Below are 25,155 nucleotides of genomic sequence, written 5' to 3'. Positions count from 1 at the left end.
GCATTGAGTAAATTATACATCTCTGACACACGGCGTAGACGTGGAAGCAAGCAAAGCGTGGTCGCTGTCACAGCGAGTAGGAGCAACACTTCCTCCTCCTGCCCTGCGAGTTTCTGCCTTGCATGATGATAGATGGTAGCGCAGACAACGAACACGGACAAGAGAAGGCACATAGACACAACACAACAACTCTTGTCCGTGTTCGTTGTCTGCGCTACCATCTATCATCATGCAACCATACCAACAAGCCCAAGTCGCCACCCTCATTGACTTCTGCCTTGCGTATACGAACACGCAAAGGTGACGCCTGCCGACACGAGAGAAAAACGCATGTACTGATAAATACACAAAAAGAGGGAATCGCTTTGGGGTTAGACTTCAAATAAATCTTTCCATTTGCGCAAACGAATATCCACGAAGAAAAAAAAAAGAAAAACTCCTTACACTGACTGACTCTTCTCACAGAGTTCCTTACACACACTCCTAAGGCGACTCGAAGGTGAGAGCCACATTCTTTTCATTCTCAGTCAAGGCAGTGGCATAGCCAGGGAGTGGCACACAGGAACCAGTGCGCCCCCTGTAATGTGCAAATAAGTCCACAGGCCCCCAGCATTTCTGATCTATTATAATGAAGTTGCCACATCCTGGATTAGACCCCGCGATATCCGGGTCACCATCGAGTCCTAAGTCATGGCAGATCTTGCGCGCTCATCGTGGCCATCGGTACTTACCCTTCGTTTGGTTGATCCATTTCGATGGCGGTGCGTTGTTGTCGCAAAGCACTACCGAGTAGATGACAACTCTTCGTGGCATATGAATATAGGAACGCCATTGGGACTTATTGAATACAAGTCTAGACGTTTCCTTTTTACCACACGGATGTCATCTTGTGCGTAGCCAGCCTTGTTTTCTTTTACCTCATACTTTGGCTTGCATCGATTTCCATTCCATTGAACCTGTAATTCGCGTGAAATGAACAGAAGAATGTTCTAGATTCAAAAGTGTTGCTTCGACAGGCCTCTGAGGTTATTCGCATATATGGCGGCGATATCACATTATTGCGATGTCATGGATGGCCATGACAAGCACATATGAGACTTTGTTTATGGATAGACCAACAAAAAAATCACAGGATATCCTCGGAGTGAATAATGATGAGGGGGGCGAAGCATCCGTCAGCCTGTTCATGCTTCCGTCCGTCCGTTCGTTTTTGCTTCCGTACATCCGTGCGACCATCCGTGCCTCTATCCATGCGTCCGTCCGTGCGTCCGTCCGTGAGTCCGTCCATCCGTCTGTTATCCGTCCATCCGTTCGTACGTCCGCACGTCCGTCCATCTAGTGAACACTCCAAGGAGCTCCAGCTCGCATCCCCTGTGGCACATGCCCGCTCCACGCTTCCATCCATCCGTCCGTCCGTCTGCTAGTCAGTCAGTCCGTCCGTCCATGAATCCATCCGTGCGTCCATCTAGTGGACACTTCAAGTAACGCCATCTCCCATCTCGCATCCCCTGTGGCACATACCCGCTCTAGAGCGGGTATGTGCTACCGGTGGCTACGTACGACAACGGAGGAAGGACAGACCCACACCTTAAGGAGCTTCATCCCTAAAATAATTATTCATTTCTCACTGTCCACTACTGAATTTTACCCCTTAAGACGTTATCGGCAGGCTAAACAAGCACAGGAAGTAAAAAAAGAAAGAAAGAAAAAAGGCCAGCGTTTGCAGTGGCATGCTCTGGAAGGAACTAAAATGAAGCCAAAGCGAGTTCCAGTGCACCGCTTCTTCGTACGCACCACCTACCCGGTTTCTCTTGTGTGGTTTCCTTTCTTGCAACCGCGTTGGTCGGCACGCGGAGCTACCACACCGAACCACTTCGTGCGTTACGACAACAACATCGTCCCCTTTCGATGTTTGCGCCTTCACGCTGCCGTGCGTAGGGTGGAGCGAGACCCATACGAACTGTCCTAAGCAAACAAGGGTGTGTATGCATTCACACAGCGATGTCTCCTTATCGTCAACAGTCCCGATCAGGTAGCAGCGGCGGACGGCTTGCCAAGCTAAACATCGCCGTTGCATAGGTGTTCCGCGCGACGGTGCATCACCGTGCAACGAGGGACCAACACGGTCAGCCAAGCGCTCCGCGCGAGTCCTGGCGACCAGGAATGCGCAGGCTTTCCGCGTGCAGATACGCGCAGCCAACAGTATAGAGTCAATGCAACTCCCGAGTCAGAGTAACCATGGAAGCAGAAACACTATCTAAGTCATCTTTCGAATTGGTTAAAGCAGAATGAACTGCGCTTAAATGCAAAAAAAAACAACAACCTATATGATGTTCTGGCCTATAAACAAGCCTATCAGTAAGGTAATTGTAAAATTTGAAGGGAATTCCATTGCACACGTTAGAGAACAAAAATTTCTTGGCGTGTGTTTTCAGGAGGCGTTAAATTGGAACACACATGTCAACCATTTAATTACCGCACTGGCACGAATAGTCGATTGTTTCTTTAGAGCAATGCATTTAATTCCACTAGGTTAAAAATAAGTATGTACTACGCGCTCTTCCACTCTAAAGTGACTTATGGGATGCTAGTTTGGGGAGCGACATCACAAAAAAATCACCCAAAGCCTGTAACCGTACAAAATAAAATACCGCATTGTTTCGAAAAATACAGAGGTAACATACAGGACTTGCGAACTACTCTACTATTTATCAAACATTCCATGATCAGGGTAGATAAATTATATTACTTTGAATTGAGGCAGTCAATTAAAAAAAGGACAAGTTATACGAGGAAAGTTGTACCGAAACACTACACACTACCATTTGCGAGAACAAACGAAGCGAGCACATATAACAAGTACCAATTATAGAAAACAATGTGTGGCGTACCAAACATCTCAAGTGATAAGTGCCCTAGCAAAGAAACCCAACTTTAAGGCCAGCAAAGCAGCTTTTAAGAACCAAACAGATAACTTGTTACTAACCACTGGTACGCATTATCAAAACCAATAAGTGGAGTTTCATGCCTCGACCAATCCGGAAACCATTCATTAACTTGTATTTTGATAGTAGTATTGTACAGATTATTATAGGTGCGTCCTTATGTACTTTGTGTTTTATGATGTTTAAATTTTATTGTCAATTTCCTTGGTTATGTATCTCCATGTGAGGGATGTCTAATTTTGCAAATGTGCTATGTAAACATTTTCTCTTTGTTTTTGTGTGAATTTTGTAAGCTTGCAAGCAACTTTTATCTAATTTCTATGTAACCAATGTATTGATTTTCGTCTGTTTCTGTCTGTGCTCATATCAAAGTTTAGCACGAATTGCGGAGGGACAGGGGTCTTTGTCAAACTCATTGACTTTAGCCCTTGCCCCTGCAGTGAGCCCTGTACAGTGCTTACTGTAAATAAAGTACTCTTACTCCTCGAATATGTTGAGGGGATGCTTCCTCCCCCCTCCTGCCCTCCAACTCTTATCAGAGATTCGTTTGTTCGATTGTTCCTCGATCGCTGGCGAGGGATTGCGCCACTTTTTCTTCCTTCTTTCATCGAGCTCCCACTTGATGTGCAAGTCGGGACCATGTGTGCTGCTTCCTGGTGCACAGAAAAGAGAAGGAAGCGGATAAACGCCGGTGCGTGGTTCTGCAGTCGTGGGAGAACAGGAAGAGTGTGTACAGAATGAGGTGCGTGAAGAGGAGGGAAAACTATAGTTGCCAAGGAAGGACCCTTCGGCAGATGCGGGCCTGCGGAAGCAGCGCGTAGCTCATTCCTGGGCTGCATTCGCATAATCAGAAACAGCTTGATGCAGCTAATTCCACACGCGAGATGTCGGTAATACGAACAGAAGCCCTTGAACACACGTGAACTTGTCGTACTACAGGTCCCGAAAATACTACAAGGGCATGTTGTCGGAGCACTTCATGTGCGTCGTTGCTTCGATCAGTTGTTTTGCGCAACGACTATCACACGGCTATACGAAACTTTGAACACAGTGAAGTCCTTTAGGATGTGTTTATATTTCCAGCCAAGGCCGGACTCAGATTACTGTTGCCTCTGAATTCTCGAATATTGACAACGCCAGAGTTGTTCTATGAGTGTACGGCTTCGCTTGGAGGATTCGGAAACTCTGGACTGGTTTGCGTGTTATTTGGAAGATTCTTCTACTTTTGATACATACGTCCTTGATGTAGAAAGCTTGAATCTCCTACTTGTACCCCGCGAAGGCCATCGGCGTTCGCCCTCGACACAGCCGTCCACTATACCTCCTTTGCCATCTGCAGGTTGGCCAGGTTGAGGAGACGCCATATAAAAGACATAGAAGGCAGGCGAGAATGAAAGGAGTGTGGCAAGTGTAACTTCCTATTTTGGGCTTGTACTGTCAAGGTACTACGGTGCTGTATGTACCGCCGGGATACCGCGAGAGAAGGATATGGAAGTTGCCGCCGTAGTGATCTGTGTACGCCGTTCCACTTCACGTGATTTCTTGGAGATGTTGGTTGGTTGGTTGTTCCTTAAAGTCCTCGCGCAACTCGCAACGGGGGGTTGGCCGTGAAACTGACGGTACCTTATTTTAGATATAAAATTATTGTAGCAGCCGAATACATCTAGATATGGATGTTTTAAAAAAGAACACATTGTGTTCGCACCAGCAAGTGCACTTTCGAGTCTTGTTCCACACTATGTGAATTTTTTCAATTTTATGCGCAGTAATTGATTTGAAGTTGCTCTGGCTTAGAGATGAGCAAATCTGTCATAGAGCTGTAAATATATTTCTAGACATATCCTAAACACCGTCTTCGTTTCTTTGCCTTTCATTTGAAGCGTTGTGGCGCTTGACGCACGTGATTTTGATTTTCTTTCACGGGCACTTACAATGGCGAAATGTGAGACGCTACTTTTCAAATCAACCCTAATGTCAGTGAAACGTCAATTGTGGTTGTAGGGCTGGTTATCCAATTTTATAATTTTGACATATATACTCATAGCATAAAGCAATCGCGCTACGTTAACGCCCTTTGCAGTTAGGTGCCATGCGTTGAAGTTGATTTATTTCCAGGTAAATCCTCGCGATAACCAGCGCTTTATATCAGCTTGTCGCTCCTGGTGTTGCTGATACTCATGTTCTTGTTGGTATTGTTGCACAAGTGCAAATAACTGCTTATATAAACATCTGCAACTCTTCAACATAAGTCTGCGCGTGCAGCATTTGCACATATACTTAGCGTTATTTCATAACGTGTCACTCAATAAAAAATTACAACACGATCACCTTCCCCACGCATGCTTCGCATAACGTCGATTATCAAGGGTGGGATCTGCCGAATTTAAGGGGCGAAGCCCCTTAAGCCCTGGGTCGTGCACCCCTGATGTATGTAGTAGTAGTAGTAGTAGTAGTAGTAGTAGTAGTAGTAGTAGTAGTAGTAGTAGTAGTAGTAGTAGTAGTAGTAGTAGTAGTAGTAGTAGTAGTTGTTGTTGTTGTTGTAGTAGTTGTAATAGTAGCAGTTGTAGTAATAGTAGTAGTAGTAGTAGGTAGCAACCTCTTGTTTAGTCCTTGGAATGTCCGCTAGATGCGGGGACTTGTATATGATGAATATATAATGAACAGATGCGAAACGGTGGTACTTGGAGTGTTCACTATATGGACGGACGGATGAACAGACAGACGCACGGACGGAAGCACGAACGCACAGATGGACACAAGGACAGACGCACAAATAAATGGACACACGAACGGTCACACGGACGGACGGAAGCACGGACGAACTGACGAACGCTTCATCCCACTCATCATCATTCACTCCGTGGGGATATGCTGTGATTTTTTCCCGTACGATGAAAACACCGTTTCCTTAGAATGCGTTGCAGATGCTGCACGCCCTGCGTCCATTACTTAATGGTCACTCGAATAATTATCAGCAGCAGTATCAATGTACCGGACACATGCCAGAGGATGCACCACGTCTCGTATTCCGTCCTTACAACGGAACGTTTTCCTGAACCGGCTACCGCCAAGACCTACCAGTTATAACTCGACGGTTGCTGCCCGCGAATGTGTTCCAGAACTGGTGCGTTGCTTGAGGTAATATTCGAATCACAGCGTTTAAAGTGTTCGCGTATATCTCCGTAGGCCTTTGATGTTTTCTGTATGCAGTGCCCAGCCCCGTGTCATGTGAATAAGGCTCACCAAACAACTTTTGCAGACCTCAGTGACAATTTTGGGTGGCAATTAATATGCACTCTCTGATGAAGCTTCAATAATTAGATTTCCCTAAAAATGTGGCACATATTTTGGGGGATTGGCCAAGAAAGCTTAGCGATTTTTTTTTCACTTTTTTCTAGCCCCCCATTTTCTTTTCCCAGCGCAAGGTTTTCAAACCATACGCGCGTCTCCTTGACCTCCCTGCTTTTCCTATACTCATCGTTTCTCTTTCTCAGGGAAATTATCACTGGACTGCAAAGAGCGTAAACAAACAAAATATTCGACATTTGAATCAACGTCAATCAAGTCAATTGATAAGACGTATGAGCCGTGTCAACTGGCCGTTAACGACTGTTTTTGCTGCACCAGAGGTCACGAGCCCTCGATACGCGCCTTAAATGCAACTATAATTAATTTTTTCGCTACGTTCACAGGCAACTAAGTGCTAACTTTATATCTTCATCTCGACGAAGCCTTCGCAATGTTGAGAGGCAGCGTTGCAAGTGGCTACTGTGGTGATTGTTGCCTGGCATCCAGTTGTGTTGTGAACTGCATAAGGTGCTGCCGATCAAAGCGTGTGCGTTATAATTTAAATTGTACGTGGCGTCGAAAAAAAAGTATGAAAAATATCAGCAACAACGACGATTGAGGCCGCGCAGGCAGGCAAAGAAATTTAGTTGGATCCGGGGGCGACACTCCCGTACTCTCCCCTTAGGGGGTGAAATTGCAGCGTAATCTTGTTTACCACCATCTGCAGAAAAAAAAGAACCATATATCTAAAAAAACCGTTAGTGACAAAAGATAGATATCAATGCAGGCGTCTGTGGGCCACGTCGCATGTTTTGACCAAATACACATGATACAAACGAAACAGAAACACTCGTGTTTCGCGAGCGTTTCTCAGTTTTTCGATAGCGATTTTACGAAAGACCCTTATTTATGCAATTCACAAAGAAGGCGTGACTAAGGGCGTCGGGGCAAAGAAAGGAAAGAAAGAAGAGAGTGGGGCAGTAAAATATTCTTTTTTTTTTTAGAAATTCTGTTAAGCGCTGTCGGAATAAGCCAAGAAAAGAGCAAGATGCATTGCGCTGCTTCGAGGTACATCACTTCATCGTATTGTCGATGCCGAACGGCCACTGGGCTGCTCGCGTCTTGAGGACGACAGAGAAGACGCCGTATTCCAATGCGGTGACTCGTGCCGTGTTGTAGGAACATTATCACCATCATCATTGCGCACCAAGGTGCGCGAGGCGCTGGCACTCTCGCTGACGTAGGTGCGCGTCTCGTGGTCTTCCAGGCAGAGACTGCGCCTGATTGTGCCGATCCTCAGCCGGCAGCTGCGGAGTGGAGTTCGAGCGGCATCGCTCGCACCAAGAGCCGCCGCCTCGCAAGCCTCGAACCGTCAGAAGCTACCACCAAGATGGCGTGCGCTACGCTCAAGAGATCCACCAGCTGCGACCCGCTGAGCCCCGACGGAAGTTCGGCGAAGCGACGAAGGTTGAGCCTGGCGACGTCGTCAGACACTGTGCCGCGTCGTGCCCTCCAGGCCAGGCCGCAGCAGGCACACTCTTCATCCTTCGTCGACGCGACGCCAAAGATTACGTCCGAGGAAATCGAGGCCTACGTCCACGACGAGATGATGCGTCTCCAGCATCGCAGGCAGCTGTTCTACCAGCAAGGATACCAATACTGTGCCGCCTCCCCCGCCGGGCCCGATGCGATGCCGCCTCAGGGTGCAAAGACCGAGCTGCCTGCCTTCACGTTCCGCCAGGTGGGCATGATCGTTGAGCGCATGGTAAGCGAGCGAGAGAAGCAGCTCCGCGAGGTCTACGACCGCGTGCTGTCCGCCAAGCTGGCCGAACAGTACGACGCTTTCGTCAAGTTCACACACGACCAGATTCAGAGGCGCTACGGCAGTGTCAGGCCGAGCTACTTGTCGTAGCGAGCCTAACCGTACCATGGTGCAAGATGGATCAAATGGCAGTGACGTAATGTGGGGCGGGGAGAAACATCGGGTCTGGTCCTCGACAACTGAAGCAACGGCGGTCAAAACTGAGCAAAAGGTTCATCATCACATTGGGGTCTAAAAAAAGAAGAAAAAAATGCAGTGCTTCCTCATCTTTCTGCAGAACATTGGATAGGGCAACTACACGATAGTGTTGTCACGCATTAACTCTGTATTGCATTTTGCCCGACTCTCATGTCACCTTGACGTCATCTTTGCCTACGTGACTTGCGCTGTACCTACTCATTGTACGCTGTTTGTCATTAAAGGAAGTGCCCAAAGCCATTCTTCGTTTGTTCAATGGGCTTTCTGGGCTTGTTGTCCCCCGATAAACTTTCGTGGGCGTCAAGCGGGCCCCCTGTCATTGTTCATACTGGAGTATTATGACCATGCGAGTTTCCAGTGGTAATGGCGGCCGACGAATCATGATACAGTATTCCAAGAATTTTTTCGCCCGAGAAGGTGGGTGCCAAAGACAGCTGCAGTTCATCTTCGCATTCATTGCGAAGTTCCGTGAGGACGGAGTGTGTGGTGGGACTTCACTATCTTGGACAGAGAACCATGAGCACGCCTGTGCCCCTTGAGAGATGCATTTGGTCACTGGGTCTTAACCCTGACCTGAGCATACAAGAGATGTCTTCGAAATCACTGTTTTCTGGCATCTTACGCAAAACTGAGTTATAGCGGTCGCACCGACCTTTGCATCATCTTGAACCATTGTTGTATTTTGGCAGGCCGGTTGCATTAGAAGAGACGCGAAAGCCAGATGGGATAGCGGGCGTCGACTAGACTTCTCGCATCAAGAACAGGGCTGTAGAGGCGCGCGCATATCCCCTGTAGCCCGGCCGTGCCTGTATACACGACATATCTCTATTCGGCTTTCTTTGATATATGTATATATTAGCGTGTACATACCATATTCCCTCGATCGACATTTGTGCAGGGAGAACGCGGGTGTTCTGGTCTACCACGCTTGCGGTCATTACTGGTCCGCACTTGCCACTTGGTAATGTCTAAATCACGGAGTGTTGAATGCGTATTGTTTTATCATGCGTTGGATGCGACGCACAGAGAACACGAGTCTCGAAGCGCCGGGAAGATTGAGTAGAAAGTGACATAGCCGAGACCAGGGCGGAAGCTCTCTTTATTCTTCCCATTCGCGGTGTTAAATACCCCCGTGAAGCGCCCCCTGAGCGCGATGACCCGAAACCGAAACAACAACCAATTGGCCCAATACTGCACATATGACCAAATAATTGCTATAATGTTGGCTAGGAATGGCTTACCATAGCCGAATGTCGGCTATAGTTGCAACATATTGGCTATATTATGCCTAAATTATCGGAAATTAAGGCTCTTAAAGTAACATTAGAGAGCTTTAGTACTGCGGAATGGTGCTACGTACGCATCACGCAAGCGTCTTGCGTTACGTGGCGTCGTTTGCCACTAATCGGCTTTTAGTACACCGTAGTACCCGCGTACGTAACGAGCGTGAAGCGTGCTGCGCCATTTGGTAGATCAAAATAGAAGTGCGTGTTGTTGACAGCCAATGTGAGCCAATCCAAGTGTTATAGCCAGATTATGGCCATATTTTAAACCACAGAGCCGGTCGGTACTTGCCTTCGATGCCGCCATTTTGCAAAACGAAGTCTCGCGCTATCGCGAATTTGTTCGAGAGCGGCGCGATCACCTCATACGTACGCACGCACGCATCTCATGCGTACGTACGTAGCAGCTGCGTACGTAACGCGATACGTGCGCGTTGCGGTCTGCGCACGCGTACTACGCAGAACGTGGCGTCCCTACGTACGCAACGCCGCCACGTACGCAGCGTACGCAGTACTAAAACTCTCTATTGTGTTCATTCGATTCCAATCGAGTAGTGCTCTGCATGTCTGTAGACAGCAACCTGAGTTGGTACTGCCTGATTTTTTTAATGCAAATCAGTTTGTGCAAGCCTATCAAGAACTGATTCGCAATTTCATCGCGAACTATGACGTCATTAGAAGGTTCGTGGGTAGCTCTGAAAAAGGTTCCGACAGAAAACTTTGAGAAAGTTACCCAACTCGGGATTCGAACTTTCGACTACCTGGTTTTCGAGGACAGGAAATGAACGCGCTGACCACTGCGCCGCGAAAGGCACGCAAATCACTAGGCGCGAACGCGTCATGCGTCCCCTTGTCGAAAAAGACGGCGCCGCTTCCTAGGAGTGGTGCAGCGAGTTTCTGCTTCGCGGTATACATTCAAGACTGACTTGGGCTATAGCAGAGTCCTTCAAGCATTGAAGGACTCTGGCTATAGGCACCCGACAGTGAACCAGGGGGCGCAACGAAGCTCTTTGGGCCGCCTCGGCATTGTTGGTACCGACCGCCAGGGATACTAAGAAAATGAAACGCTCGCTGAACACAATGACACGCTGAAGTGTCAGTGCCCTTTTTGGCACGTTTCCAAAAAACGCTTCCTGGGCACTTACATAATCAGCCGTGACCCCCTTGCTCACAACAAAAAAATAAAACGGTATGCACGTGCAAGTTTGGTTTTGCTGCGTCTACTCGCTAGGCTGCGCATTGGAAGACTCGGCTTTGCTGCGCATACTCGCTAGGCTGTGTTCGGGCGCTGTCATCAGATCTCGTAAACTGCATTGCCGGGTGCCCATAGGGATCAACGACCGCCGCCTGCATGGACACCGGTGTGGGCGGGTTTCACACGAAGCCGCACGTATTCTGAAACACGCAGCATGCACGACGGAAAACGCGGCACTCAGACCGCCTTCCACAACCGTGACATTGTGGCGAGCTGAAGCAGCTCCTTTTTGTTTCACGGCGCATGCAGCGTCGGCAGAATAACACGCGCACTTTTCTCCGTCGCTGTCTTACCGGGAAAGCGGCGGTAATTGCGAGACGGCAGCGAGAGCGCGGATCGGGCTTCGTGCCTGCACGCAGCAGCGGGGCGGAATAAACAGCAAAACGGTAGCAACGTCCTTTCACTTTCTAGTCTTACCGGGTTGAAACGCACGTGAGACCCTTCTTTGTCATTGTTTTTTTGTTATTATTATATACTCACTGCGTATACACATAGCTAGGTCATCGTGCTTTCATTGTTTTCCCGCCTCCGTGCCGAGCTGTCGCGAAGGAAGGCCGAGATTGCGGCAAGGAAATCGGGAGAAGTCAGAGTCGACAAGTGCATGATTTACGGGCCTTTTCTTCCGCCACGTGTATACGTTCTGGTATCCATGTGTGATTGAAAGCGCCCGCTGACTGCCGATGGCGTAATCGCAATGCCTGACTTTTAAGGTGGTGCTAAAGAGGAAGACGATTCCTGTCGCGCTAGTAGGTTAATCTGTCACATTACCAAAAAACAGCGCCTTCTGAAAAAAAAAGAACACTTCGTGAGCGCGAAAAACGAGAAAAAAAAGTGCTAGTGGTGGCGAGCCCCAGGTTCCCGCTTTAGTTACCGTGACGTCATACATTTTGACGGCGCCTAACTTGTTCCTATAATACTTGATAATGAAGTTCGTTGTCTCTGAAGAGAGGCTTAACATACCAGGTTTCAGGAAATGTCGTTACGCCATTGTGTCCAAGACCCGAAAGGACACCTTGAAATCCATGAAGTGACGAATATAGGCTATGTCACCGATGATGCAGGCGACGACATCAGTGTTAGATGAACTTTGCTGATTCGCTATTTAATATTGTTGATGTAAGTGAACACTTTCGGCATGCAAGCCATAGAAAAACACACACCGTCGGAATCTGTGTTCGGCTGAGTATTTCTCACGTCGTCGTTAGCTATCAAAAAATGGTAATAAGTTTTCTGGAGGCTTTATATAGGCGTCAGCACATTTTGTGTTCGTCAGGGCGAGGGTGACGACATGAATGCTTCTTGCATTCTGGGCGAATAATGTAGCCTGTTTCGTTAAGACCTGGACCATGGTCCCGAAGGCGGTGTATTGTCGAACAGCACATCAGCACGATAGCTGCTACGTGTGAACGATGTAGACTACTGATGTTCTACGTGTTCTTTCTTGCATATGCAACATGGTGCTCTGCGAAAGGACGCATGCAACGCCCCGCCATGGTGGTCTAGTGGCTAAGGTACTCGGCTGCTGCCCCGCAGGTCGCGGGATCAAATCTCGGCTGCGGCGGCTGCATTTCTGATGGAGGCGGAAATGTTGTAGGCCCGTGTGCTCAGATTTGGGTGCGCGTTAAAGAACCCCAGGTGGTCGAAATTTCCGGTGCCCTCCACTACGGCGTCTCTCATAATCATATGGTGGTTTTGGAACGTTAAACCCCACATCAATCAATCAATCAAGGACGCATGCAACGGGCCGCGACGCCCTTCTATCCAGCGTGTCTCGATGTTCACGTTTCGAAATTACAGCGCTCAGATCAGAATCAAGATGTCCCCACTTGCAGAAGCATGGTGCGTAATAAGTGAATTTTAGGATGGTCTTCAACACCTATAGATGAAAGTTTATACATTTAGAAAACGTCAACATTGTCGCGTCTCACTCGAGCTGCTGTAATCGCTTGTGCTGACCACTTGCCTGTCACTCGCGTGTTGCCCATAGCTCGTTCAGAACATCAGACGATCTTCCAAGGGCGGCAACAAGTTTCCTCCAACATGACCCGTGCCCACTGTACAATTGTTTTTCTTTCGTAGAACTATTTGCGTTACAGCAGCCAGATAACGACAATGATTTGAAAGGGAAATTCATTTAAGCGAGCCAAGTAAAATATACAAAAGAACGGAAAATTACCACTAAATGGTTTCGTTATACAGACAGGAGAGGTATTCACAGTTTAGGTTGCCCATGAGGACATGTTTCCAAGCTAACGCCTCTCGCCCGAACAGCACACCATTCTGCGGCAGACTGTGTATGAAAAACGCCGTTCCCCCAGAAAAAAAAACAATAAACAAAAAAAACATACAGGAGAGCCGGCGCGCGTACACACACTCACGCGCGCCGGCGAGCGAAGGGGAACGACCAGCGAAAATAGGTGAACTCGAGAAAGTCGGTCCTCACGCCGGTCCTCCTCCGGCCGCCGTTGAACCCAACGCGGTGGTCAGGTGAGTGTGAAAAGTGGAGGGGGAAAACGGACCCCCTCCTCCTTGCCTTCGCGTCTTTCCATTCCTTCTGGGCGGCGAATGAAAGTCCCCTCATTGCCGGTCGTGCACGCGCCGCCGGCCACGCCGCCGCGCACTGGACCGGTCGCCTGGAGCGAGCGTACCTCGTGCGCCCCCCCCCTCCTAGCACCGAGAGCATCGTGAAAAGTTGCAGCGTCCGCTAGTGGGACGTCCCGCTATCTTCTCAGTGTGTGTCTTGTGTGTGCCAGACGTCCGATCACTGCCCGAAGGCACCTCTCAGGTCTACTCGCCAGCCGTGGTTCAGTACAACTCGGATTCAGTGCAAGTGCGGGACGTTGACCTGCAATAGCAACGCAACTACTCACGTGCCTCGACCCCTGGAAATGGACACTCATTCGTGAATCGACACTGTCACTATAAAGAAGTGAACAAGTGAACGACTTATACTGTATGTGCGCTCGCTTTTTACGATCAACCGCGTGGTTTTGCCCGGTGAACAAGCGGTGACTGTGTTTTTGGACCCGGTGCTATAGGTTTACGTCGCATACCCTCCAGACTCCGAAGCGAAATCGTCAAGACCAGATGCCGAGCAGCTAGAAAGCTGCGCTGTCACCGGGTGACGCTACGACTGACAAACGACACCCCTTGGTCTTTGATACGCGTGCCGTCGAAAACACTCCAAAAGACGGTCGCGTTTACGTGCCACGAATTAGATGTGTGCCAGTGATTGATCGGTGCGCGCCAACTGTCGCTACGCAAGCGCAAAACATGGACACGTGCAGCGGCGTCTAGACGGTAGTGACTTGACAGACCGCTGGCACCGCTCCCACCGACAGGCGTCGAAGTCCTTTTAGCGCCACACGGCGAGACGTGGGTGATTTTCTACCGGCGGCCGCCGGGATTTGGCGCCGAACCACCCTCACCCCTTTCCGGAAAGGATCGAGCTCTGATTGCGTGGAAATTCAAAGCAACCGTAATGCGGTCGGCCTCCAAGCATAACCTCCGGCAGAACGGGTAAGCGCCTTTTAATGTTTGCGCGGCACAGTGCTGCGGCCTCCTCGCCCGGAAAATTGCCCGCTGATTATCCGCGCCAACAAAGTGTGCGGCGCCTGTCGCCCGCACTGTTTCTGTCCGCCGGCTTTGAGAATTTTTTTTTCCCACTTTTATCCTCGAGAAACAGCCACGGAAATTCTCTGCCCGATGACGCCATTTCTTTCAATGGTGTGGTGTCCCCGCTGAAAACAGTCGCCAGCAACATTGTTTCTCGTGTGTGGGACGCTGCGAGGTATAGTCATGTGTCGCATTTCGGTAAAAGCAAAATGCTAGAGGCGCGTGTACTGCAAGATGACAGCGCACGCAAATAGAACAAATGATCTAAATTTGTGGACCCCCCCCCCCCCCCCCACTCTTTTTTCCCCCTACAGCAAGCCTCACAATCATGTGAAATGGTTCCGAGACGCGTCAAAGCGCCAGATATTCATATTGAGACGTAGTGCGGGGCCAATGTACCAAGTGAGCTATAGTCTCCGTTCATTACGGAATAGATTTCAGCGCAGGTTAATTTCGATATACCTGTCAAACCAGGGGTGCAGCCAGAAATTTTTTTAGGGGGGTGGGGAGTTCAATGATGTGTACGTGCGTGCGTTTGTAAATTTGCATGTATATATACGCAAGCAAAATCGAAAAATTGAAGCTACACCCATGGGACAAACCAAACACATCTGACGAGCACGGGACCAGAAAGAAATTCGTAAATGGTCTGTTGTATAGCGAGAAAAATAGTGACTTTCGCCTAAAGAGTCACGACAGTTCTGATCGCATGGGACGACGCGCATTATTTGGGACCCACTTTCTGCGTGGTTTCCTTTTGCGAGTGCCCCACAAAACGGGAAAGCTCTGACTCATTTTGATGCAGATTTCCATAATTTTGAGGCGATGGTTTCAGTTTCACGGAAATACGAAAAAAAGTCTCGCTCCTTTAGTGACCGTTCACTTAATGTCGCAGGTGTTCCCATTGTTTATAATGTTATAGACCTTAGATTTCTTTCAAAGAGAGACTTTATAGGAAGACCGCTTGAGTACAATTACTGTCACGTTTGCGAATGAGTTAAACAAGTGTCCACAGAACCGCCTTTTTGTGTTTTGCGGATAGCTAATTGGCTGTGGCGAAAACGGGAAAGAACTAACGTTGCGAGGCAACATGCCATTATAAGTGGGCGGAAGTTACCGAATTCCGGCACATATGATTACTAATGTTAAAATGTTTTTGACCCGCACAAGGGGTGCCTCTTTCATTACGTGCACTTGCATGCTTGTATCGGCTGCATAGTCATGACTACGGAGCATGAAACTCCTCATGGCTTGAGCATGGCCGCTGTTTTGTATCCAGCGGCCCTGGAATATAGTTGTGCGTTCGCGATGGCAGACCTCAGTGCTTTCCTTGGTCGAGGCGTATGCTGTATACTGGAACAGGGGGCGTGACGATCACGTGAACTTGTTTGTGGAAATGTAAAAGGCGTAGAAACTGGAGCTGCTAACCTCACTTAACATCGTGCTCATGAGTGCGCATGCGCTTAATTACCGCATATTACAAAATTTGTAGAAACCCGACTTTGTTCTTGTTGGTGTTGTTGTTTTGTTCTTGTTGGTGTTTGCGCTATTTGCCGCCCCTTGGTGGTGTGAAGAAAAAGCGACGCCCTAAATGCGCCTCGTCTTCTGGCGCTCAGTGTGCAAGGTACTTCGGCTACAAAGCACAAAGTAAATTGCAGGCCACATTAGTATTCCAGTGATTTACCGCGAATATGGTGATTAACTCTGCATAAATAGCGCGAAGTGCATACCACAGTATTGCCGCGTCCCCGTTCTACATATCGACAACAACCGAGACATTTACAGATGGCGTTGTGTCTTCGGGGGAAATTTACATGTCTTTGCAGTAATGTTTAACGCATGCAGTCTTCAATCCCATATGCGCTGTAGAGGCTAGTTCGCTTTATCAGGTCACGCAAACAGAACTAGACTTAAACGGATTCACCGTTTTTTTTTTCTTTTTACTACATCACAGTTTTACACATGGCAAAGCTCGCATGAACGGCGAAAAGGGATCCGCTGGTAGTCGAAAAGAAATTCTTAAATATTATTAGTTTCATCACCCTTGTTACGTGACTCCACGATACTTACGGCCCCCCACTAGGCGTCGCACATACATTCTAACATGAAGCCAGTTGTGCCACGTTTTTTTTTTTCTTTTCGCATACCCATTGATTTTCTAGACCAGATGGCATTTTCCCCTGGTGTTTGCTCACGGAAATTCTTCAGCTCCCTTGTCAGTGAGACCGCGCTGTCATTTTTTATCCGAAGGATTCGCGCTGGTTGTTTTGCTGTTTACTTTTGTTTCTCCCGTACAACCCATAGAGAGCCATTTCGAGTATGCGCGTGCCATGCACAAGGCTTCAGGTAGGCACGAGCTAATTACTTCTCGTGGTGATGGCTTGCGACTTCCACTGGCTTTTCAGTTTCTCCAAAAGAAAAAAAAACAATTAAAATAACTGCCCTATAATTACATTTCGTTCGTTTGGTTTACTATACAGTCGGTACGTTTTTAAGGAAACAGAATAAACATGTATTCCCTGCTTAGATCAGTTTCTTTTTCTATATTGTAGTCCCCAAACGTTGTGTGATACCTTGATTCCAGTGTACCAAGGCTTCGAGAAACCATTACAGAGCTGTTACGTAATAGCAGTGGATAGCATTGAACCAACCTTGTTATTTATAAAAGGTTTAGTTTCTTAGTTATAAAAAGTAACGGCGCATGCCGTTATCGTTTACTTATACATATGTACTTCTCGTACCTCTTTCTGGAAGACATTGCGTAGTGACCTACGTTTCTATTTTCTTCCACCGCACGCTATGCGGTCGCCCTTTGGCCTGTCCGACTCGTTGTACCGTCACGCAACGAATGACAAATCGCTGTGCGCGATCTGTGTCGCACTGAAAGAGGTCGACCCTGAGGCAGATTCTGTCGATCGATGCGCGCGGAAAGTTGCCAATCGGCTAACAGATGTTTGCCACCGAAACCAAAAAGAAAGGGTTGCATTGGATCGGGAGGGTGGATGACGGAGGGAGAGGACGCATAATGTGAACGTAGAGAGAAAAAGCCTGACGGTGAAAGGAGGCTACCCAAGTTCAGAGAGGAGCGCTTGCAGTGACGTAAGGAAAAAGGAAAGGAGCAGCTGAGAGAAAGTATAGTGCTCTCTGAGGAAAGTCCGACCTGCGCGCGACCGGATCGCATAGAAGCGTTCGAATTTCTTGCTCCTTCCTCCGTGCCGCCTCTCCTCTTACCTAATCCCCCGGTTCCGACACAATTAGGAGGCCGGTTGAGCAGCGCGGGCTTTTCAGTACCGCCCGAGCGGATGTTGGCGCGTGTGCGCCAAGAGTGTCTGCGCGCTGTGCCTCTGTGTCGTCTGCTGCTATCTCGAGCAGACGGTATCTTCGGTTTTGTCATCGCCAGGTGGCTACCGCGCGTGTAAACCAATGCGTCGTGATGCCATGTGTTTCGTGACTTCTTGCACGGCTGCGTTAACTTCGACTGTGCAGCAGTGACAGCGCGGTCGGTAGCCGTGTCGTGTCGCATGTGTGATCGCGGGTGCCACCGGCCCGGATTGGTCGCAGCGGCGTCGTTCGTGCCCACGCTTTTGCGCCCATTTGGTCGACGTTCTCTCGTGGTCGCGTGAGGAAATGGATTTCGCCAGCACTGTCGCCACGTGAGACGCACGACACCGCCACCTCCTATCTTCTTTTCAGGTGAGCCGATTGTAGTTTCTTGGTAGCGTGCGTCAATCTTGTCGTGTGTACGGCCGCCCGCTTTAAAGTAGGATCACCTCTTTGCAGCCTTTATATTTTATTCTGCGGCATTTTCTTTCGTCACCGTATATCTTACCGCACCCGGCCAATGCAAGTGCAGTCGCGTGTGAACTTGTAGATTCGCAGCATACACAATAAAATGTCCCGCTATACATTTGGGACAAAGCTAGTGCCGATGCTTGCGTGTTCGCGTTCTAGGATAGATGATTCACAAGTGCAGGCAGTAATCGATTTTACAAAGTAAACCAATGGAGTTGCATCGAAACTGGGTCGTTATTTTTGTTAGGCGTGCCACGTGAGAAACAAGCTCAGTGCTTCGGTCATTGTATGTGGTCAAATAATGCGCAAGGTGAATGAAATTGAAAGTGTCCTTGCGATCACTCGTCAACTTCGGTATATGCCTTACTTGTTCGATTTTTTTTCTCATCTATTATTTTTCATACATTTCGCTAGCGATGTGTGACAACATTGCATAGCGAGTTGTTCAAGCCAAGTTAAGCATACGTGTTCGGTGAGGCTTGACGAACTTGAGTTACTTTGATAAACAGGCCAGCCGCCGAGCAAAACTCGTTCCATGTCATGACTACAGCAAGAATGAATGTTTTACTATACTTTCTCTTATGGCTAGGGTTTATGTTTGTTTGTTTGTTTGTAATTCATTGGCCTGGCTCAAGGCTGCATTTTGTATGCTGAAAAGCGAAATTGAACTTCTGTTTCTTTCCCGACGGCACGAATTCCACTCCTGGTCACGGTGACCACATTTTCGTGGGGGAGAAATGGAGAGAACAGCCGTGTACTTAGATCTATAGGTGCACGTGAGAGAACCACAGATGAAATTATTCCGGAGTCACCCGGCTATACGGAATGCCTCTTAATCACCTCGTGGTTTTCGCGCGTAAAATCCTAGCAACTGCTACTGTTTGTTGACTAACCCTTTGCTCGAGACGTGTGGGTACATTTGGCACAAATTTTAAAGATCAATAACACACTGCAGATAGAAAGCGAGATGAAGTTGCTTTCATGAACCACGTAGCTTTTTTATGCAGTGTTATTTGCTGTATACTTGAATTAGGTGCATTAGGGAGAGAAGGAAATGTAGTGCGAGTAATTCAGTTGCACGGGGATAAAAAGCGTTGAGGACTGGGTGAGTCGACTGTAGTTGCAAGCGTTGCCAGATTTTTATTTTTTTTAGTGGGAGGAACTTTCATACATTTTCATTCGTGTTTGTATGTGTGCGCATATATATACACACACGTGCGAAAATGGACAAAAAAAAATTGGGGGTGGGGTCAGTTGACCATAACCTCGCCAACGTGGGCTAGAAGAGGAGATCTCGTACGGCAAATCACGTACTGCAACGTAAGGTTGTAGTACATGGCGGTGTTACGGACAGCGCAGGCTCGACTTGACCAAAGAGACAACGGAAGAGAGGGAAATAGTTCTCTTCAGGAAGCGGCTCTGTTCTGCGTGGTATAATGCGTCGATAACTTTAGCGGCAGAAGAAGCCGGAAAGCAGTGCAGCGTTGGCGATGCGGAGGCTCGCGCTAACGGTGAACGCTGTCCGGGAAAGCCCGCAATAACAATCGAAAGACCGAGTCGAGGACAGTTGCGTTCGGGAGGCAATGGCGCGAGACGTGTACCGGGGCCGAACGCCTACGGCAAATAGAAACCCAAACAGGCGGGGTACGTAGGTGCCACTTCGGTCCGCGAGTCAGGTGCGGAGACTCCTTCTCGTTGTATTTTTTTTTTACTTTCCTTCGCAAACACGGCTCCAGGGATGCGCTCGAAATGCCGCATCCTATTTTCGGTCGGTGTCTGATCTTCACTGAGAGGGGGCCCATGGAGGAGCCGCTGTTTGTTCTTTCACATCTGCGGTGCCGAATATGAAGCGCCCGGCGAAATGTGGAAAGGGGGTACTTGGACAGAAATGGGCGCTTTGCTCCGCCGAGGTAAGGGGGAAGCACTCCCGCCGTGCATTGTTCTGGTTCGGGGGGGACCAGGAAGCAAGGTCGCCCCTGGAAGATGTCCGCCGCACGAATTCACACGCTCACGGTGATGCACGCACGCCCGGCATCTCCGTTGTTTCGCTAAAGCGCAGAATGACGCGCGCTTTGCTCGCTCTGCGATGTGACCGCGTGGTACACTGCTGAGCTAGTATGTGGCGGGCCACAATCGCCCCGAGCAAAGAAGATTCGGTGCGTGTGTGGTGCAAGGAATAGACATCAAAGGAACAACGTAATAATGACAGTCGGGGCTTCACGTTCCGTAACCACGATATTTATTTTATTATTTATTTATTCACAATACTGCCAGTCTCCAAAGAGACCATAGCAGGTGGGCACTACAGTATACAGTTACAAAGAGCACTTAACACTTTCAGGATCGTAAATTGGTAAATAATGTGTAAAAATACAAATCAGCAACCTTGAAGCATACAATCAGCACTTATGCACACCATACACACCAAATACAAGCGAATGCTGGTTTGCATGTCACAGAAAAGCAGACATATCAAGGATGCTAAAAGACGTTATTTTCAATTCTTGATTAGAAATCGCACAATTACTGGGCATTAGTGGTGAAAGGGGTTAACAAATTCCACTCGTGGATGGCAACTGAAAAAAAAAAAGAGTATTTAAACGCCTCATTGTTACATTTATATTCTAATAGAGTATTTGTATGTTGGTGCCGGGTAGCTCGTGTTTGCGAATATTCAACGTAGTTTGAGACATCTATTTTGAAATAATTATGTAGGAGTTGATAAAGAAATTTCAAACGTGCCTGCTTCGCCCGTGTTTCGAGCGTGGGAAGCCCAGAAACCGCTAGATATGATAGCAAGTGACGCCGTAGTCGAGGGCTTCATATAAATTTCGACCAACTGGTGTTCTTTTAGTGTAAGAGCCTCGAGCACCTCGCCTCCACAGAAAATGCGGGCCGGAAATCGATCCTTCAGGTCTGCATTCGCGTACCATAACCACTACGCGACCGTGGAGGGTAAAAAGAAAAATTTTCATGGGCAAGTGTGGTTCTATATCGTCACTACACAAACTCAGTGCGCGGTTGCCCCATTGCAGGGCTATGAGGGAACAAAAAAGCTGCAGCGGTAGAACAGCGATTTGAAAAAAATAGTTGTTTGCACATTGTAGGCTGTTTATCGAAAAAAGAAAAAAAAGACGGTATATGCGTGTTTTGTCAGCGTCAGCACATGTTTTTACCGCGGTATATTCGGGCTCAAAATATGTATACAGTGTTTACTCTGCGTACCATTCACACTGTACGTACTTTTATCGTACCACGGTCTTGATTACATCTTGGTTTCCTCGCAGTTTATGATACCAGGTGCGAATACTGCAGCACGGCGATTGCGAATAAACTTATCTACCTTGTAAACGAAAGAAGATTCGGAGCGGTGTTCTTATTCGAGGATTGCACGCCGAATATGCTCCGTAAGCTATTGACTACGTATAGTTAAGGAGGTAGTGGGTGGGTTCGGCGGTTTCGCCCACCAACAGGATCTTTTAAATTTTGCGTGTGTATATATACACGCACACACCAACTCACGCATGCACGCACGTATATAAATGGTGACTACATCTCCCCTTCGAAAACAATTTTTGCCTACGCCCATGCCCAAAAAATCCTTCGGTGCTTTCGTAGTTGCATAAAATGCACAATATACCAGTGTACTTTGTCTTTGTAACACGCACTCGCAGTGATTGTGAGCAACGCCACTGTGCTTCGTAACATCGTTTTCTTTTTTACTTCCGAGTTGACAAAAATTTCGCGTGGTCATTTCGTACTACAATTTCTCAGATTCGCTGGGCGAGTACAAAACTACTTCCCCCTGCAGCGTCAGGGGTCGCCTACACATGACCTTTGGTTTCTTAAGCTGACGCAACGTTTCATGAACACTGGATGACAGTACCGGCAAGATTTGACCCGAATGTGTTTTCACTGGAGCAGTGGAGACTGACTAAACGTTAGCACACTTCCTGCGAAGGCCTTCAGAAACGCCCGTCAAATACGATTCGCTTCGCAAACAATGCGTCAAGCGTGGCAAAGAAGCTTATAAGACAGGGCAGACTCCGTTCGGACCCCATGCAGGCTACCTTAGAGAAATGGCAACGTCTCCTTTGTCGCCTACAACACATTGGTCGTTCAAGGCCTTCTTAGTTATTTAGTATGTCCGAGAAATAAACGTAAACAAATGTTTGGTCGCCGGTGTCGTTGTAATCCTTAGTGAATTCTAGCACCACTCTATGCTCACGACGCCTTTACGTGCTTTATTGTCAGTTCTGCGTGCACGTGCAGCTGGACCTGTTCGTCGAAACAAAAGGGGGGCCTGTCTGAAAGTGAAGGACTCGTTTCAAATTGTGGCAAAAATATATCGGCTTCACTGGCGTAGCCAAGAGGCATGCGCATATGCACACGCATGCATATATGCAGGCTCACACGTGTGAACGCACGCACTGACATACACAAAGTATACTTGACCCCCCCCCCCCCCCCCTGAAAAAAATTCTGGGTATACGCTACTGATCAGTCTCTGTGCCTGTCTCCTGTTCCGTTCTAAGTGTCTTGCTGTGGAGAGGTTGAGGTCCATATTGCCTCAGCTAATCCATATCAGTAAGTTCTGCAGCAAAAAAAAAAGAATAACACTGAACAGTACCTAAAAATTAACAATCTAAAAAAACATAACAGAACACTGAAACCAGTTGAAATATCATGTCAATGCACAATTTGCTTGCAGCAGTGCACACCACCATAAACTGTTCATACGCGCACCTCCTTTTTCTACAGTCCGTATATGCACAAACACAATTCATAGATATCAATCCCTCACTGTCTATCACAGGCGCTTATCCAGTCCGGTCTCCACTAAAAAGTCTGTCAGGAAGATGTTCGCCTTTTTTCTGAAGATGTACCTCAGGCCATGGTCCGAGTAATTTCTTTAATGTGAGGGGCCGTCTGTCCCAAATTGCTAATTTATTCCTTAATTTTTCTCTTTCATTCGCGTATTTGACGCACTCCTGTTTTGGTTGATTATACGGTCTTCAATTGTACGCAAAAATAATTCTACCCAGTCCAAAGATGGGTAATTCCGTTGATGGATTTCTAAATCACGCAGCAGTTATAGAGAAAAAGTGGCTAGCCTTAATTAAAATGAAAAAGGTGATTATAATAGAAAGTAAAGACGTTTTCTGTCACATTCTGTTCTATTTTGCTGCGTTTGCCTCCAATCGCTAAAACGAAAAGAAAAGTTGGTACATTAATAAGCTGTGTTTCCATACTATTCCTTGTGACTTCTCCGTGCTTGCAAACGGACAAGGCACGAGGCAGGGGCGTAGCCAATAGAAGAGGTGGAGATAAAATTTTTCAATTCTGGTTGCGATATATTCACGCACACAAAAAGTACTCGCACAAACATGCATGAAGTAGGGCGGATCCCCCCTACCTCTCTAAAAAATTCTGGCTACGCCTCTGTCACTATATAGGCATAAACCTCTCCAATATGCACTCCGTGCCGATGGTCTACAAAATAAAAGCCTACTTAAAATTTGAGAGCTTGAAAATAGGGGCTAATATTAGGTATGCACGAAGACTTAGCACACGTCATGCTTTCAACATTGCAAATATTAAGCGTAGTGACATGACTGTTACCGGCTTCTTTGCTGCGTCCTAGTGTGCATGTGCCTGCAAAACATGTAATAGTGCCAAAGTGGAAAAGACAACAACACTGTCAGAGGTAGAAGAGTGGATAGAAATCCCTTTATTAAGAAATAGGGATATGCAGCCCTGCTTTGGATATAGGGGAACCTTTTCAGTCTACGATAGTCGTTTGCGCTGTCTTGAGCCTTTCACTTAATTAAGAAGTATAGTCCCTCGTATTGAATTGGTGCGTGGTCCATACTGTGGTTTGCAGTACTCCTAAACCACCCTGACACTCTGTGGTTACACTCTGCCTTGCACGCTGCTACGTGTGTTGAAATGAATTAACTAGCTTGATTGATTGATGATTGATATGTGGGGTTTAACGTCCCAAAACCACTGTATGACGCTGTAGTGGAGGGCTCCGGAAATTTCAACAACCTGGGGATCTTTAACATGCACCCAAATCTGAGCACACGGGCCTACAGCATTCCCGCCTCCATCGAAAATGCAGCCGCGGCAGCTGGGATTCGAACCCGCGACCTGCGGGTCAGTAGCAGAGTACCTTAGCCACTAGACCACCACGGCGGGGCAACCAACTAGCTCAGCAAGCAACCATTCGTGACTGCAGAGTGTCACGCATTCGCAAAATGAAAGCACACCACATATGACTACGGCAAAGACAGCCTCGAACGACGATTCACAAAAGTGAAATAGATGGCTATTTGGAAGGCAGAGATGTGAGCCTGCTGAGCTGTTGCACTCCTGCTACTCTGTGCAGCGGCCATTAGGTCAGAGCATACACGTGTAATGCCTTTTTGAGCAGGCACGACAGCGTTTGTGAGTACACAAAGAACGCCCATTTATGTTTCACATTTTTTTTCCCGAAAAAGGAAAGTAAATGTTCATAATATCACTCTTTTTATGCACTCGTTACATTCGATGACGGAGCAGGTGTGACTTTCTTTGCTTATCTGCAGAGCGTGCACTGAAGCGGTGGCTCGAAGGCGCGTGCTTATGATAAGTAGGCGCGTCAAAAAGGGTGTCTGAGATCATGCTTCTGGTGTACTCAATGCGACTTTAAACGAACGCGACGCCCCTGTCACCCGATCGAATGCAAAAAAAAAAAAAAATGTCGGCAATTCACAGCTGGCATGACTACATGAATGTGTAGTGGCGGATGTATAAGGCGAGCATGCTTGCTCGCTTCTGACCAACTTCTTCGCGAGGCTCCCTCCAGGCGTTAAGTATGGAGATGCGGTGATTGTCGCGTCTGTTCCTTGAAGTATACATGATACAATCGTCGCTGGCACCTGGCGAGGTCGTTCGCTTTCTGCTCTAATAGGC

At 47.8% G+C, this 25,155-nt stretch overlaps 2 protein-coding genes across 3 annotated transcripts in view; both read left to right on the top strand.

The window, feature by feature from the left end:
• Positions 1-7,105: 7,105 nt before the first annotated feature.
• LOC119160126 (akirin-2) lies at positions 7,106-8,493 on the top strand. Its single transcript, XM_037412843.2, has one exon. The coding sequence runs from the start codon at positions 7,624-7,626 to the stop codon at positions 8,143-8,145; it is 522 nt and encodes a 173-aa protein (XP_037268740.2). The 5' UTR covers positions 7,106-7,623; the 3' UTR covers positions 8,146-8,493.
• A 4,911-nt stretch (positions 8,494-13,404) lies between these two features.
• Positions 13,405-25,155, top strand: part of LOC119186633 (uncharacterized) — an 88,555-nt gene continuing 76,804 nt past the window's right edge. The window contains exon 1 of one of the 2 annotated variants that reach the window (XM_037435129.2): positions 13,405-14,310. The gene's annotated coding sequence lies outside the window, so the exon portion shown is untranslated. Of the gene's footprint in view, positions 14,311-17,590; positions 18,100-25,155 lie in introns of those variants that run through there. The other variant, XM_037435125.2, reaches the window with a different exon arrangement.

Source organism: Rhipicephalus microplus, chromosome 1, assembly GCF_043290135.1.
Source record: "Rhipicephalus microplus isolate Deutch F79 chromosome 1, USDA_Rmic, whole genome shotgun sequence".
NCBI lineage: Eukaryota > Metazoa > Arthropoda > Arachnida > Ixodida > Ixodidae > Rhipicephalus > Rhipicephalus microplus.
The sequence above is the reverse complement of the archived record's forward strand: the minus strand, read 5'-3'. Positions and strand labels throughout refer to the sequence as shown.